Source organism: Staurois parvus, unplaced genomic scaffold, assembly GCF_062004578.1.
Source record: "Staurois parvus isolate SC_StPar_1 unplaced genomic scaffold, SC_StPar_1.0 ptg000312l, whole genome shotgun sequence".
Classification (NCBI taxonomy): domain Eukaryota; kingdom Metazoa; phylum Chordata; class Amphibia; order Anura; family Ranidae; genus Staurois; species Staurois parvus.
Genome location: NW_028318108.1, coordinates 2299200 through 2316429, shown reverse-complemented (window position 1 = coordinate 2316429; position 17230 = coordinate 2299200). Strand labels below are relative to the sequence as shown.

The 17230-nt window shown below is 41.8% G+C and overlaps 1 protein-coding gene across 2 annotated transcripts in view; it reads right to left on the bottom strand.

Moving 5' to 3' along the window:
• The window catches only part of UBXN7 (UBX domain protein 7), a 31690-nt gene extending 14680 nt beyond the window's left edge, over positions 1–17010 (bottom strand). The window contains exons 1-5 of one of the 2 annotated variants that reach the window (XM_089683527.1): positions 16887–17010; positions 11463–11610; positions 5882–5946; positions 2968–3033; positions 1424–1536 (exon numbers count right to left, since the gene is read on the bottom strand). In XM_089683527.1, coding sequence (XP_089539653.1) covers positions 1424–1536; positions 2968–3033; positions 5882–5946; positions 11463–11610; positions 16887–16944 — 450 coding nt within the window. In that variant the 5' untranslated portion in view covers positions 16945–17010. The remainder of the gene's footprint in view (positions 1–1423; positions 1537–2967; positions 3034–5881; positions 5947–11462; positions 11611–16886) is intronic. The other variant, XM_089683528.1, reaches the window with a different exon arrangement.
• Between the last annotated feature and the right edge of the window lie 220 nt (positions 17011–17230).

The following is a 17230-nucleotide window of genomic DNA, read 5'->3' as shown; positions in this document are numbered from 1 at the left end:
AGAGTATGAAAATTAAAAAAAAAAAAAGTGCGTACAATGTGTGTATTTGACAAGTATTTATCTTTACTCCCATTAACGCTCAGAATTCAGAATGCCTGTAAAGGACAGCATGGTATAAGATCTTATAGCAGGGATCACACCTGTGCAGTATGCAAATGCACACACCTTAGGGATAAGTTCACCTTTTGGACAAAAATAATAAATGTACATTTTTTTTGCAGGGGAAAAAAAAAAAAAAAAAAGGGAGAAATAATTATTATTGTCCAAAGGAGCCTGTAAAGCATTGCACCAGCGATCAGTAGATAGCTAATGCCATGCATGTCTCCTGCAGACCTGTCAGAATATCTGCTTGCTGTACGGGATGTACGAACAAGCAGCTATACTGACAGGAAACTTAAATGAACTACCACGGCGCTCCACAGCACTGTGGTAGTTCATTGAAAACTACAAGCCCACAGCTGCTAGGGCTATCTGGACTTGTAGGCACTCATTCACAGAACACTATGAATGAGTGACACTGCCATGTGGGAGGAGCTCCGCACGGCCATGCTGTTTTCCCCGTACTGTCAGAGGGAGGTGGCAGCGGGCAAGGCTGAGGTTATGCGAACATGTTACATGTTTCAGCCTAAAAATGGGTGGCACATGTAACATGTTCCAAAGGTGAACTTATCCTTCAAAGTGTGTTATATTGAATTGTAACATGCGCTGATTAAAGACAGCCAATTCATTATGAATAGGGTGCCGACACAAGCCCAACATAGTCAAAACTGCTCGTGACCATTTTTCCCCAATGTAACCCATTACAGGTACAGTGCATAGTGTGGGAACGCAATGCAAAAGTGTGATCCTAGCTTCAAACAAACCATTTAGTAAGAACAGGTCAATTTGAAAAAACATAGCTTCTATTGTCTGTGCACTTCGCCCTCTATGTAAAAACACAAAAAAATGCCAGTGTGAATGAATGCTTTCAGTCAACTCCTCCAAAAATGTGCCAGTTACTTTGCCTGGTCACTAGCTTATTTAGCCAAAAGAAATAGGTATCATAAAATGGAGTATGAGTGGTTGCTGAGGGCATTTTATAAAAGCTCATTTAAGATACATCTATTTACCAGTTTCAGAAGGTATTCAAATATTTAAAATTTTTTCTGCTAGCCAGTACCACCTCACAGCCTCCTTCACTGCAAAAAAGTACAGACAGGGTTCCACATAACTTGCTATCATCACCTGCCTGAAAATGGAAAGCTTATTAGAGATGACCTTCTAGTAATATTTCAAACACAGCAACAGCAGCCAGAGATAGCAGTAAACTCCAGCTTTGTGGTGCAATCCAAAAGCCACATCTGAACCACCCCATAGAGAGAGACACATTTGGAGAATTTCAAAGGACAACCAGATCCTCCCATAATACAAACCATGGACATACCGTCTCAAAACTGCCTTTATGCATAAGATCTATAGGCGGTCGGAAAAGGTCAGCCAATGTAGTTAACTTTTTATCCACCACTCCTCCATTCCGCAGCTCCTGCTCCTGCCGAACTGCAATGCCCCAATGTAAAACAGACACATTAATATGATCAGAGAATATAAAAGCTGTTACACCTACAGTGAGTGCAATCAATGCCACTGTAAAAATAGTGCAATAATGTGTAAATGCATAGTAAGAATAAAGCAAACAACCTACTTAAAGCCATTAGAAACGTATCAAAACTAAACCATTTTGGGAATATATTTCAACATTTTTTAATGGCTATTCGAATATAGCTAGAAATGTTCAAAAGGATTGACAAGGCAGTGAATTTATTACCAAAATCAAACAACTACACAATTACAATCTTTACAGAAAGTCTGTAGGGGTGACCTAACACTGGACCTCACCCTCAGTCCCAGCTGTACTTACCTCCTGCAGTCCATGTGACGGAGCTCACCAATTAGAAGCCATCTGGTCCTTCCAGGCAGCGGTGGACGGAGAGGAGTGAAAGCAGCAGGGATTTAAATCTCTGGACCATTAGTGCGGTTTGCAGGAGCCCTGACAGTTCAGGATGCAGGAGGTAAGTACATCAAGGACTGGGAGGGGGGGGGGGGGTTCTGGTGTTATGTAACTTTACAGATTTTTTGAGTAGGTGAACTAACCCTTTAAAAACATTAAGAGTAAGAACTAGTTTATCTGACTGGCTTTGATGATGGATCAAATCATTTCAACCTACAGTGCTGATTGTAAGGAGTAAATGTCCTAGAAGTCTGTCAAATAGAACCTTTTCCTCTATTTGCAAAGGAAGCTGGAAAATGTAAGTCTTTATGTTCAAAACACTTATATATATAATATATACTAGTCACCTGTAAAACCATGCAAATATTCCTGTATGTGTAGCTGTTGCTCTCATTCAGAAGGATATCACTGAATTTCAGGTAACTCTAAGAAAGGACTCCACTTGCATAAATAACCAGCTATAGTAGCAGACGGAGCAAGTCCCTGCTGCTAAACGTCTTCTGCAAGTTGTGTGTGTGGCTGACTTAATGGTTTACAGAACTGAATGCATGGAGTCAGGGATCGATATCCCAGCAAGTGTCTGCTGTCCATCACAGGTCCCTTACTGACATATAAAGCAGCCATATGCCTACAGCCAATAAGAAATTGTGGAAAGATCAATATAATATTTTAATGACTTAATTATTAATAATGTATTCTATTATATATTGTAGATTCCAGTAAAATAAACAGAACATGAATACAAGCACTGATTAAAGTTAATATTTCTTGTAACATTTATAATTCCAGATGACAGGAAGTCAGCTGTAAAGAAAAATTCATTTCACTCAAAACCTAACTTTTATCAGCAAAATGCAATTTAACATTTTTTTTCTTTAATGAAAAAATGAATCCTTCTAACTCAAAGAGCTCTACGTTACACCCCAGCGCCTAAAAAGATAGCACACAAATATCTGTGATAATCATAAGCAGTTACTTACTGGTCTCAGTCTGGAAATCCCGGAAGCCGTCAAATATTGAACGTGCTGGTCTTCGCCTTTTAGGAGCTGATTTAAAGCAAAAATGAAATTATAAAGGCTTGGTGTCCTGTTCAGATGTTGATAATCAAGAAGAAAATACATTTATTGAAAAGCATTGATTTTATCCCCTTAAAAGGGTGCCTCAGGGTCAGAGCAGAGTACCAGTAAGTAACATCAGAACTTTTTATAGCATAATGGCTGAAACTGTTGCTGTGAAAATGCAGAACAAAAAGCATTACCTTGAAAATACCTTTGTGAGTTAAACAGGCAATGTGAATTAAAACATATGTAGGGATAACTACAATACTATTTGCAGTTCTCAGATTGTTTGACAATTTTTAGATGCAGCTTTTCACAGATTGATGAACCTTTGCCCATCTTTACTTCTGAGACACTCTGGGGTTGATTCACCAAATCTGGAGAGTGCAAAATCTGGTACTTCTCTGCATAGAAACCAATCAGCTTTCAGGTTTTTTGTCAAAGCTTAATTGAACACATCCTGTAGTTGGCAAATTTACATACGTAGCTCTTTCTCACTTGATACCGATTTGCTATCTGCTTTACGGATTACCACCTTTTGTGGAGTAACCTATTATGTTTCTTAGATTACTTGTCATTCCTATTTCTGACCTTATTATTATTATACAGGATTTACATAGTGTCAACAGTTTGCTCAGCGCTTTACAATATAACGGAAGACAATACAGCAACAATACAGTTCAATACAAGAGGGAAAGGAGGGCCCAGCTCCTTGGAGCTTACAATCTAAGAGGAAGGAGCTGGTGGTACAAAAAGGTAATAACTGTGGGAGATGGATTGGTAGAAGGAATAGAAGATTCCATTATTAGCTGAAGGCAGGATAGGCTTCCCAGAAGAGATAGGTTTTCAGAGATCACCTAAAAGTGAGCAGAGTAGGCGATAGTCTGATAAATTGTGGTAGAGAGTTCCAGAGGATGGGGGAGAAGCTCTGGAGAAGTCCTGGAGACAAGCATGGGGGGGAGGAGACAAGAGAGCTAGAGAGCAGGAGATCGTGCAAAGAGCAGAGAGTACAGTTTGAGTGATATTTGGAGACAAGATTGGTGATGTAATTTGCAGAGTTATACCTCTAAACTCTTAGAACGCTTAGTCTACCATCGCCTGAGCTCCTACCTCACTGACAACAACCTTCTTGACCCTTTACAGTCTGGCTTTTGCTCACTACACTCTACTGAAACTGCCCTACTAAAACTCACTAATGATTAAATGATAAAACCAATGGCCAATACCCCATACTCTTACTACTTGACCTCTCTGCAGCTTTTGATACTGTTGACCATCCCCTCCTCCTCATAAAATTCCACTCTCTTGGCCGCCGAGACTCTGCTCTCTCCTGGTTCTCCTCCTACCTATCGCAGCGCTCCTTCAGCGTTACCTATAACTCGGTCTCCTCCTCTCCACTTCCTCTTTCTGTAGGGGTCCCTCAAAGTTCTGTCCTTGGACCCCTTCTCTTCTCCAACTACACCTCCTGTGTGTCAGTTATTAACTTTTGTACCACTAGCCCTCCCTCTTAGATTGTAAGCTCCAAGGAGCAGGGTCCTCCTAACCCTCTTGTATTGAACTGTATTGTTGCTGTATTGTCTCCCGTTATATTGTAAAGTGCTGAGCAAACTGTTGGTGCTATATACACAGTACGGGGATAGAGATTAAATTGGTGATGAGCTTGTGATTAGAGAGAGGAAAGGGGTGTTGTGAGGTTGCACAGCTGACCTGCTGTAATATAACATATGTTAAGCCTCACTGGCGCAGTATCTTTTTTTTTTTTTTACTGTATATTTTGCCGCTGAAAATAAACTTTTTTGAGACATGTTGCTGCCATCAATTTTAAAATGTCCTTATTTTTTTCTTTAAACATTTGATAAGCTTTCTATTGTGAATAAAATATGGGTTTATGAGATTTGCAAACCAATACACTATATTAATGCATATTTTGCACAGAATCAAAATTTTTTTGGAATTGGGGTTTTTTACATTTCAGCCAAGAACTAGGAGCATGCACCTATGGGCGGTACTATTTCCAAGACCCCACTGTCAATGACTGCCACATGACATACACGACTCAATCAGGAGCCAGTCAATGTGCTTCCTGACCATTATGACAGCCATGACAGCCAATCATGGTAAGTGTATGATGTTTCTTTACCAGTATTCACAAAGTGTCTTTTATTCTTTTTACAGAATACAAGGTGATTTCTAAATGGAAGAAGGGAGAGGAAAAGGAAAGTGAATGACAGGATCCTTCACTATGGCAGCTCTTTATCCCCATGGCACTAAAAGACTAGCTCTGCCTGTACATTCTGTCTGTGAAACTATGAGTTTAAAAGCACACAGCAAGGATCCAGGACCAAGATTGTCATAATTAGCAGTAACATTTTATACAGAGCACAACACAAAAATATTTTTTCATGGAATTCAGCTTTATTATGGAAGTACTTCTGGCCAAACCTTTGATACAAGAAGGCTCAATTTACAGAGCTTTAAACACAAGGATAAGGCTCTCCAATTTAGCAATGTGACTGTAATTTTCAAATCTCACTGGGCTCAGCTGAAAACAATGGTCAGTTTATGGAAATAAGTATCCTTCTCTTCATATACTAGGTTTGTGAATTCAGCATACTGTATTAAGTACAGAGCTTTATGTCAGGTTGCAGATTTTAAGAGTGAATATATTCATCTGCTCAGAAGCAGCATGCAAGGCTCTGACATAAACAACCATCTTTTGTAAACATGACAATACTTGTCCTACTGATCCAGTCCTTTTACACCATGTAAACAGATTAGTGCCTGCACCCTAGAGACATTTTACCAGGTTACACTTCACAACATGCAAGACTCTTACCGCCAAATATTTCAGGCTCCACAAGGATTTCTTGTTTCTGTGGAATTGGTGCGCGCACATCATCTCTAATGGAATGAGAAAAACGCAATTAATGTATAATGGTATTTTAAATGTAATTACTTTTACACATGGTGTACAGATTCAGGCTAACGCATGACAATGCTACAACCGACAGATCCATTCTTCAACTTAGTATCATTATTGGTGAAATGAAAACATTCAGTCCATCCCAGAATAGGATATATTACGTTTAAGCTGGACATTAGTCAAGGCTACAGTGTTAACCGATAGGCTTAGTTCACATTGGTTTTGTAAGCAGGCATTTGCGGGGCGTTTTTAACGCTCCTCATATGCCCATGGTAATGATACTGTGGGCAGCACACAGTGCTGTTCACATTAGAAAAACATGAAGCCTTAGCATTGCATCAAAATTGATGCCTCATGTTGAGTCAGGAGGAGATGAAATCCTTCAACGCCTCCCATTCAAGACTATGGTGACGCTCCTCAAACACCTGGCAGGCGTTTGCGGAGCGTTAATACCATTAGGTTTATTATAGGCGTTTTTAGTGCGGTTTAACGCTTGTAAATGCCTATAAAATGCCTCAAAACCTCGCATAGGGCGTTTGGGGAGCGGTTTTACGCTTGCAGAATGCCCATACTTTAAAGCTCATTAATGCCTGTCTCACGCTATAGGGGAATTTTGGAAGCAACAGAAATTAGTCAAGTGTGAACAAGCCCTTAAAGGATGGTTTAATCACTTGGCCTCCAGAGGATTTACCCCCCTTCCTGACCAGGCCATTTTTTGCGATACAGCGCTGCATTACTTTAGCTGACAATTGCGTAGTTATGCAACGCTGCACCCAAATCAAATTTACGTCCTTTTTTTCCCCACAAATAGATTTTTCTTTCTGTGGTATTTGATCGCCTGTGTGGTTTTTATTTTTTGCGCTATAAACAAAAAAAGACCAACAATTATGAGAAAAAAAAAAAAAAAAACAACAATATTTTTGACTTTTTGCTATTAAACATGTCCAGTAAAAAAAATTTAAATAAATCAAATTTCATCACAAATGTAGGCTAAAATGTATTCTGCAACATGTTTTTGCTAAAAAAAAAAAATCCCAATACATGTAAATTAACTGGTTTACATGAAAGTTATAGCGTTTACAAATGAATATACTGAATATACTGGAATTTTATTTTTACTAGTAATGGCAGCAATCAGTAACTTATAGCTGAACTGCGGGACTCTGGTGGGCATTCTGACACTGGGGAGAACTAACTTGGTGTCACGGACATCCCCAGTGACACCAATGCAGTGATCAGTGCTAATAAAAAGCACTGGCACTGTACTAATGGCACTGGGCAGAAAGGGGTTAAATGTGGGGCGATCAAAGAGTTAACTGTGTGCTGTGTGTGTGTTTTCCACTGTAAGCATACTGCTTTGTATGGCTCTGCTATGCAGAGCCATACAAAGCAGTGTGCAGTAGTTGACAAGGGAGAGATCTGTATTGTTTACATACAGGTCTCTCCCCCGTTGGAAATCCTCGGAGATCGCAGGGTGCCAGTGGGGAATCACTGGCCGGGACCTGATGATTGACAGGCCACGAATGGCGGAGGGCCCCCTACCCGAAACTGCGAAATCACGTATATATACACGTGATTTTGCGCACCCGTGCCACCCTGTAGCAGTATTTCTGATATAAGGCAGCGTGGAAGTGATTAAAGGATAAGTTCACCTTTAAATAAAAATTTTTACAATGCGCAATTTTTTTTGCCAGTAAAAAAATGTGCATTTACTATGCTTTGTTTTGGAAAGCATTGCACCAGCGATCTGCTGCAGAACTGTCAGTGCTTCTGTGTGCTCGTACCTTGTACAAGCAGGCAGATACAGTCAGACAGTTAGAATCAATGAACTACCACAGCACAGTGGCAGTTCATTGAGAACAGCAAAGGCAGTTGGAAATTGTAATTTTCCCATTCACAAAATATTGTGAATAAGTTACGTGTCCGGGCAGGCGGAGCCACGCACAGCCACATTTTAAAAAAAAAATTGTGACAGTTAGGAGGGGGATGGGGGGAGAAGATTCCCTGCTAGCTGTCCAAAACGGGGAGCAGGGGCCGGTACTTTTGTAACACGTTACACCCTGAATATGGGTGTACCATGTACCATGTTATGAAAGGTAAACTTATCCTTTAAGAAGGAACATACATGGCACTGAACATAACAGAACACCACAAAACAGTAAAAAACAAAAACCAGTGAACTATTTGAAAAAATTAGGGTGCTCAAAAGACAAACTACAAAATCTATTCAGATACATACAAATGGGGTTTCCATTGTAATTCTCCCATAATCTCTTTAAACCCAGTCAACTGTGCAAACTTTGGCAGCTGGTTTCCCAGCCCAGCACATTTATTTCTAGTCTGAACATGTCACAATACAGTGATGGCCCACACCTCAGCCAATCAAAAGTGCTGACTTCAAAAGCATGGGCTCTTGCAATAGGTTTTTATTAATTTTCAATAAAATACAAACACCTCCCTGCAATACACAGGAGGAAGAGAGGAAAAGAAAGTAAAAAAAAACAAAACAAAAAAACACATATAGCATTTCCAACAATGAGGATTGACACATTCCAGTGTAACAGGAATAGGTGAAGGCACAGCGATAACCTGACCATGCATAAAGGCCCAAAAAAAAAGTAGAAAATAAAGAAACGGGAGTAGAACAAGAGAGAGAAGACAAAAAATAAAAAAGAAGGGGGGGGGGGGGTGGAGGTACGCCCCCATCATCTCTCGGGCAGGTAGATAGTCCCAAGTCACGGAGAGCTCGACAGATATCTGATCCACAGGTCTCAAATCTTTTCAAAAAGGGCCATCCTTTCTTGAAGGATCGGCGATAGGCGTTCACTCATCATGATCCATGTCAGTTTAGCCTTCAAAAGGGTAGAACGGAATCACAGGAGACTTGCAAGACCGCGCAATGGAAATTCTGTTGTAAAAAGCAATGTTTTCAACCGTAGCACAAGTATCAATGCCCCTTCCACTTACCCAGTAGGGCCTGCTGAGGGCTTTTTCTGAGATTCATCTGGGTGAAAGAATAGATAAAGTTGCATGTGCGTATCAAAAACAACCGGACTTTCGGACACAACCACCAAACATGGAGCACTGTCCCTGTTTGGCCACAGCCGTGAAAGCAGGTGAGGCATGCGGAACACAGGACGCCATCCGCACAGGTACCATGTACCATCTCAGGAGGACCTTATAATTTGCTTCTATCAACGATGTGTTGATGAGCGACTGAGAAGCATATTGAGCAAGTTTACTCCACTCATCCTCATCCATCTGCTCACCCAGATCTCGCTCACATCTGTCCATGTAAGGCAATTTAGAGTCGTCGGAATATAACAGGACATAGATTTTAGATATGAATCCTCTCTGCTTATCATAATTCTTACATACATGTTCCATTAGCGTGAAAGCAGTCAGATCTCCATTGCGCCTTTGTGTCGCTATGAAATAAGCTATTTGAATATACAGTATCTCCTAGAGTGAGTACACCCCTCACATTTTTGTAAATATTTTATCTTTTCATGTGACAACACTGAAGAAATGGCTAATTGGGCCCAATTTGGACATTTTCACTTAGGGGTGTACTCACTTTTGTTGCCAGTGGTTTAGACATTAATAGCTGTGTGTTGAGTTATTTTGAGAGGACATCAAATTTACACTGTTATACAAGCTGTACACTCACTACTTTACATTGTAGGAAAGAGTCATTTCTTCAGTGTTGTCACATAAAGATATAATAAAATATTTACAAAAATGTGAGGGGTGTACTCACTTCCGTGAGATACTGTAGCGGAACATTTCTGTGGATGGGAACTGGTATTGATTCATTAAGTATTGTTTTGTCAGAGCCCCCTTATGGTCACATAGATCCGCAATACGGAGAAGTCCTTTATTTGTCCACCAGTCAAAAGTGCATAGATTAAGACCCGGGATGAAACTGGCGTTACCTAGTAGTGGTGACAGGGGTGTGTGTGGGGATTTAAAATTATGTTGGGCTGCCAGTCTATCCCAGAGGCTGAGGGAAACCGATAACGTTGGACAGAGTATGGTCGGTCTATCCCGCGCCCTCAACCACATCAAATGGCTGATTTGTTTCGTCGAGATGGAAGAGGACTCCAACCCCATCCATTGTGAAAGTGGTCGCCGTGAGTTGAAATGAATCAGTTGTGCCAGTGGGGCAGCATAAACATATTTTACCAGGTCTGGTAATCCCAAACCGCTTTAGTTTTGTGTATTGTGTGCGTCTATTTACTCTAAGCATTTTATCTCCCCACCAAACCTTAACAGTTTCCTTTGAAAAACATGGGCTTTATTTACCAAACTGCCATAGGGAAGATTTCTTAGTGCTAAAAAAAGTGTCACTGCCTGCACACTATGGGGGTTATTTACTAAAATTGGAGAGTGAAAAATCTGGTGCAGCTCTGCATAGAAACCAATAAGCTTTCAGGTTTTATTGCCAAAGCTTAATTGAACAAGCTGAAGTTAGAAGTTGATTGGCTACCATGCACAGCCACACCAGATTCTGAGTGCGCCAGTTTTAGTAAATCTCCCCCTTTGACCCTTAAATTTAAACTAACCCTTATGTCACCCCTCTCTGCACCTGAACTCTAAGAGCTTGTTCACACTAGCGGTTGAGATACATTTTCACCACTCCCCTTTAGTTGCAGAGGCAGCAGCTGGGGGTGTACACATGCCACAGAAGATATTACACCCCATTGCTTTTGGTGGGCATAGCACCTGATAAGTACAACTTATTGAAGTGGATGGGGCCCCTCTACATGCACTCTAACCATATTCAGAGCACGCTAGTAAGGGTTGTCAGCCTGAGACACGTAAGCAAACCTTCCATGCTTTTATCCAATGTAAGTTACTGTTCCCTGTAAGTCAGAAGCCATCCAACGTTCTAAACATTGGGCCAGTTTACTGTATTTCAGATTTTACAAGAGCTGTTCTGTTGATGTAGAAGAAAATGCCCTAGCGTCCATAGGGGGTAAACAATGCCTCAGTCTTGGTGGTCAGTAGGAGCAAAAAAATGTACAGGCCTATTGTCAGCAGTAGGATGAATCATGCCCTATCACTGGTTTTAGTGGGAGGAATAGTGCCCCATTTTTTTGGGTCAGTGGGAGACAGTGCCCAGTCGTTGATGTCCATGGAAAGAATAGTGCCCCTATGTTGGTCTCAGTAGGAGGAATAGTGTTCTTTTGTTCATTAGTGGGAGAAATTATGCCCTCCTGTTGGTGTCATTGGAATTGATAGCGCCCTTTTGCTCCATCATTGCTGTCAAGTAGATGCAATTATGTCCCACTGTTCGTGGCAGTGGAAGGAATAATGCCTCGCTGGCATCAGATAGAGGCACAGTGCCCCAAGGGCCAGATAAAGGAAAGCAAAAGGCCACATCCGGCTCATGGGCTGCAGTTTGGAGACCACTGCTGAATGTAAAAGATGACAGTGGGTAAAAGTAAGTGTCACTACCACATAACATAAAAGGCAGGTTTTTTTAACTTACTCAGCAGGCGGTCGGGCACTGGATGCCCCTGCAGAACTTGTGCTTGGCTCCTCCACAACACCACCTCCATCCAAGAACATAGTGACAGCCATTTCTAGATTGTGATTGCATGCTTCTAACATATGCTTGCCCACACTTTCACTGGCTCCTGCATGGTAAAAAAAAATATTGTGAATTCCATGTTATACAAGTTTACAAGACTGCAGTTGAAGAACTTACATTATTTATAAAAAGTATTATAAGGTGACACTGAAAATCTGAAATTTGATGATTATTATTATACAGGATTTATATAGCGCCAACAGTTTTCTCAGCGCTTTACAATATAACGGGAGACAATACAGCAACAATACAGTTCAATACAAGAGGGATAGGAGGGCCCTGCTCCTTGGAACTTACAATCTAGGAGGGAGGGGCTGGTGGTACAAAAGGTAATAACTGTAGGGTATGGACTGGTAGGAGGAATAGAAGATTCCATAAGGCAGAATAGACTTTTCTGAAGAGATAGGTTTTCAGAGATTGCCTAAAAGGAGGCAGAGTAGGCAGTAGTCGGATAGATTGGGGTAGAGAGTTCCAGAGGATGGGGTAGGCTTTAGAGAAGTCCTGTTGATGAGCATGGGATGAGGAGACAAATGAGCTAGACAGCAGGTCGTGGGAGGAGCAGAGAGGACAGTTTGGGTGATATTTGGAGATAAAATTGGTGATGTAATTTGGGGCTGAGTTATAAATGGCTTTATATGTTATTGTTAATGTTTTGAATTTTATTCATTGGGCAATGGGAAACCAGTGGAGGAATTTGGCAGAGAGGGATGGCAGATATGGAACGGTTAGTAAGGTGGATGAGTCTGGCAGCAGCATTCATGACAGACTGAGGAGGGGATAGCCTGCGATTAAGTAAGCCAATGAGGAGGAAGTTACAAAAGTCAAAGCGAGAGATAACCAGGGAATGAATACATTTCTTAGTGGTTTCGGTGGTTAGGAACGGGTGAATCTTGGAGATGTTGCAGAGCTGAAGTCTACAATATTTGGACAGTGAATGAATTTGGGGCTGAAAGGACAGATGGGAGTCTAGAATTACACCTAGTACCCTGGCATGAGGGGAGGGACTGATGGTTGTATTATTGATCTTGATGGAGAAGTCAGGGGAGGGAGCATGGGCTGGGGGGAATACTAAGAGCTTAGTTTTGGAAAGATTTAGTTTGATCATCTACGCTGATATGTCACTTAGTAGGTAAGTAAAGCACGAGGAGACTGAAAGGCGAGGGGAGTGTAGAAAGATAAATGATTTACTAAACGTATGGCAGTTAGCATATGGTTATTGCTTTTTGCATTGTTTTATTATATATACACCAGTCAGTTCAACTTAGACAACCTCCCCTAATGTACCACCTACACATGGCACATGACACAGTTTCTATGCAGGAAAAAGGAACCTTCGAATAATAGAGAGATCACTGACATCCAAAGGCATTGCATTGACAGCCCCATCTTGGGATCGTCCCTTCTAGAGGGGGAGGTCCTAGGGTCAAGTCTGTCATTGCAATGCCTGTAGATGTCTTTTACAATAAACGTGAATATTGGTGATCTTTCCAATGTATGGCAGTTGTTATTTCCTGCACAGAGTCTGTGAGAGTGGACAGCTCAACTTGCCTCCAACATCCAGAGTTGGAGCGGTGGTGGGGAGAAGCAGCTTGAAGCAGAGAACATCTTATTAATGTCATCATGACCAAGTATCTGCTGGAGAAGACAGAGACACAACAGATGTGTCCTTCTAACCAACATTCATCTCAGTGGTCAGTGTGGACTATTCCACTTGCAGTTTCTATGTACAGTTTTCATGCATTTCTAAAGCAGGCAGTGTAAGCACACTACTCACCTAAAGAAAACCCACTTATCAGGGCCTAGAACAATAGAGTGACCATTACCAGTGTGTGTCACCTAGCCATCATAGGATAAACAAATTACAACTGATTGTATTTTTTTTCTAGTGTTACTGGACAGGACGTCAGACACTTACCTCAAAGTTCACCTCCAGAAAAATGTATTTTTGCATTCAAAAGCAGAACTCCACACAGCCAAAAAAATAGTCAAATAAAAGATAAAATAACAAAACCAGATTTTAAACTAGATTTCTTCAGTCTAAAGGCCAGCATCCTTCAACCCTCTTCCTCTGAGCCCAAGTCATCATGAACCCACCCCAGCCTGTGACTGGACAGTGAAAGGAGTAACTGCACATTGATGAGCTCAACTCTGTCATTCTGTTCTCTCCTCCTATCAGCACACGTCTTGTCAGCATCATTGATGTCACATTGGGTGGGGTCACATGTGTGATGTCCCCGGATGGCCCCGCCCCTTACCTATTTAATAACTGTCAAACCACCTGAGCAGGCAGACGGCTGGAAGCCGTCGTCAGAAGCGAAGCCATTTTTTTTTTTTTAATTCTTTTTTTCGGGTCGGCGGTGGAAATCGTGATTGACGTTGGATCTACTGCGGGGGACATTCTTTTAGTTTTTTCTTTTAATAAAGGACTTGTCAAAGACTGTGTTCTGTCTTTTTTCACACTACACTTTTTGTTTTTTGTGAATGAGTACATGGACCATGTACCCCATACTCATTCCGATAAGCCCCCAGCCCACAGACCCCCACAACCACCGGCCAGATTTGTGGGGAAGAGGCCTCCCCTGCCCCAAAGCACCTTGTCCTCACTTTGAGGGCATGTGGCCTGGTATGGTTCAGGAGGGGGGGGCTAACCTGCCGGGCTGCATGCTCGGATAAGGGTCTGGTATGGATTTTGGGGGGAACCCCCACACCATTTTTTTTTTTTTATTTTGGCATGGGAGTTCCCCTCAAAATCCATACCAGACCCGAAGGGCTTGGTATGGATGGGAAGGGGGACCCCACGCCATTTTTTTTAAATGTATTATGGTGCCGTTTTTTAAATGTAATTACCGCTTCTTTTTTTCTTCACTATAGCTCAGAGATTCAGCTGTCACTTTCCCCCCAGATAAAAGAGAAAGTTTATTTTTAGTCTATTTCCTCAAGTTAAAAGAAACAATGTTTCCTTTTAGTTTCTTAAAAAACACAAAGCTTCCTTTAACTCTGGGGAAAGTGACAGCTCTGTGAGCTATAGTGAAGAAAAAAAAAAAGCCGTCAATTGCATTTAAAAATTGGCACCAACATACACTTCATATTGCAAAAAAAATTCATACACTTGTACACCGAGGCATTATTTTCAATACATTTTCATTCATAAACCGAAAAATTACATTGACAAAGGCGTTTGTAAACTGAGGTACAGCTGTATATAGAATTTTTTTTCTTTTTAAACTGTCCATTTTAATTTCAGTTTTCGGTCAAGTGCATCCTGAATTTTTGGTTTCGGTCCAGAATTTTCATTTCCGTGTACCACTAGCTTAAATACTAAACAAAATAGTTCATGCATATGGACAGCAATAGGCATTTTTTATGCCTCTGTGAATACCCCCACACTATGCACTGCATACAAGTAAATGGCTTTCCATGACTGTATTCTTGTAAATGCCAAAGCTTCATTGCATTAGCATTTACTAGTGTGTGTGATGCATTTCCTGAAGGAGAAGCTTGAGCAGGTAAATACTGTGACAAAGAAGCCTTGGCATTTACATGAGTATACCCACCATTCATTTGTATATCAGGCTGTAAACAGCACATGGGATCCCGGGGTGTGGGAATGTACCAGGAAACTTAGGTTAGGCATAAAAGATGCTCATTACAGTCTGTGTGCATAAACCCTTAGTTTGATAAGCAGAAAACACCCTGAATATGTAACATGTACGCCTCCAGGAATTAGATCACAAATACACAACATTTAGACAACTCACAAATGAATGCTTACTGGATTTTTGTGTAAGCAAGCTGGCCAACTTTCAAAATGTTAAACTTTTTAATGGGAGTCTGGCTGCAAGAACCTGGAAAAGCTACTTGAAGTAAAACTAAAGGCAAACCATTTTTATTTTTTAGTTTTAGATAGAGTGAAGAGGGATTAGAACACCTATTAATTCCTTTCACTTCCTGTTTTGGCCAAAAACAAAAAACCAAACTGGCAGAGGTTATACCCATCCCTACTCTATCCAAAATGGAAAAAAAGTTTACTTTTAGAGCTACTTTAGGAGAGTTATTTTTCAGTTGTGGGAGAGGGTGGGGGGGGGGGTAGAGAGAAATGAAAGAAAGGAGGTGAGCTGAGTGAAGGCCAAACTTTTTTTTTCATTTGGATAGAGTAGGGGAGGGCTATAACCCCAGGACTGCCCATATGTTTTTATATATATATATATATATATACACACACACACACACACATTCACGTCCTCCTTTCCAGCCTATGCTTGAGAAGGGAGCGCACTTCTGCCTCTTATCGGCTTTGCGCATGCTCCGAAATGCATCGCATTGCATTCTGGACTTCCCTGCATTATCGCGCAGACGTTGCACTCCAGGGTGAACTCTGGAAGCCATCTTTTAAAACTCACACATGCCAGCCGGCTTCTTGTGAACATCCAGAGTCTCCCCCAGCGCTGACTATGGCTATTACATGAAGGACGCCGTCCTGTCCTCCATTTTCACTACACATGCCAAAGCCTTTCATTTCTCTTCCATCATGTGAGTGTTTCTTATTGTGTTCTTCAATAAATGTACCCCATACTGCACTCAGAGAAGCTTTTTTCCTTTTTTTTTATGTTTACCCAGAGCCTGCTACAGCTACCTGAGCTTGCCCTAGTGCTATATGGACTTATTTTACACGTCATTTAGACTTTATTCAGTGCCCACTGTCATTAGGACTTGGGGAATTTGTATGATTTTTTGTTTAGTTAATACTCTTTGAGGGCTATAACCCCTCTTTTTTTCGGTGTCCTGTTGAGATTTGCCTTCACTTTCTGTCCCATAGCCAAAACAGGAAGTGAGAAATCCCTCCAAAGTGAGGTTTTCACCAGAGTCCCCATTGGAAGATTCCCCCTCTATTACTGTTGTCTTGACAACACAAAATGTGGGATTTCTGTTTTGATGATCACACTAAATAGGACAAATATGTGAATCTTCATATCGGGGAGACAGACGGCAATAAAAACCGACAGGTGCTCGGATCCCTCCACACTGTCTGAGGCTTAAAGAACACGTCTTGCCTTTAGTTATACTCAACCAATTGGAGAGGGGAGGGGGGGCTACTGCAAGGGTCCTATTTGTGGGCTTTAAATGCCTCGCCCCTTCCTGAATGTGTGCAATGTGCCTGAAGGGGACACAGGCCACCCCCAAGGAGCCCCGAATCTGTCTATCAGTGTGCACAGTGTCTGATGATGAGCCCTGCCAGCCCCAGGCACTGAGCACTCCATGTGACATGTGTACCCCCCAGATCTGCTCAGCACATAGCTGGAGGTCAGGCCGCCCCCCTCTTACCTGTGATGGACAGGAACTCCTTCAACAGCTGAGCAGACACCCCACAATCTGCCTCCATCTTCCCCGCGCCAAGCAACAACAAGCTGCGACGTCACTGCCTGCGCCGCTGCCACCACCTAATGCCCCGCCTAGAGCACACACAGACACAAGAGGCAGACTCAACTCCCCGCCGATATGTCGCCGAAACTGCTTCATACACCTAACAGCAACAAGACTCTTCGGTTCTCGAACTTTATTTTTGCCTATCAGCCAGCCGAGCACACAGCGTTGTAGGGCACTTTGCGTTACCTAACGTCTGTGCATTCGCAGTCCTCGATGGCGGCCATGTTTCCGGAGACCAGTTC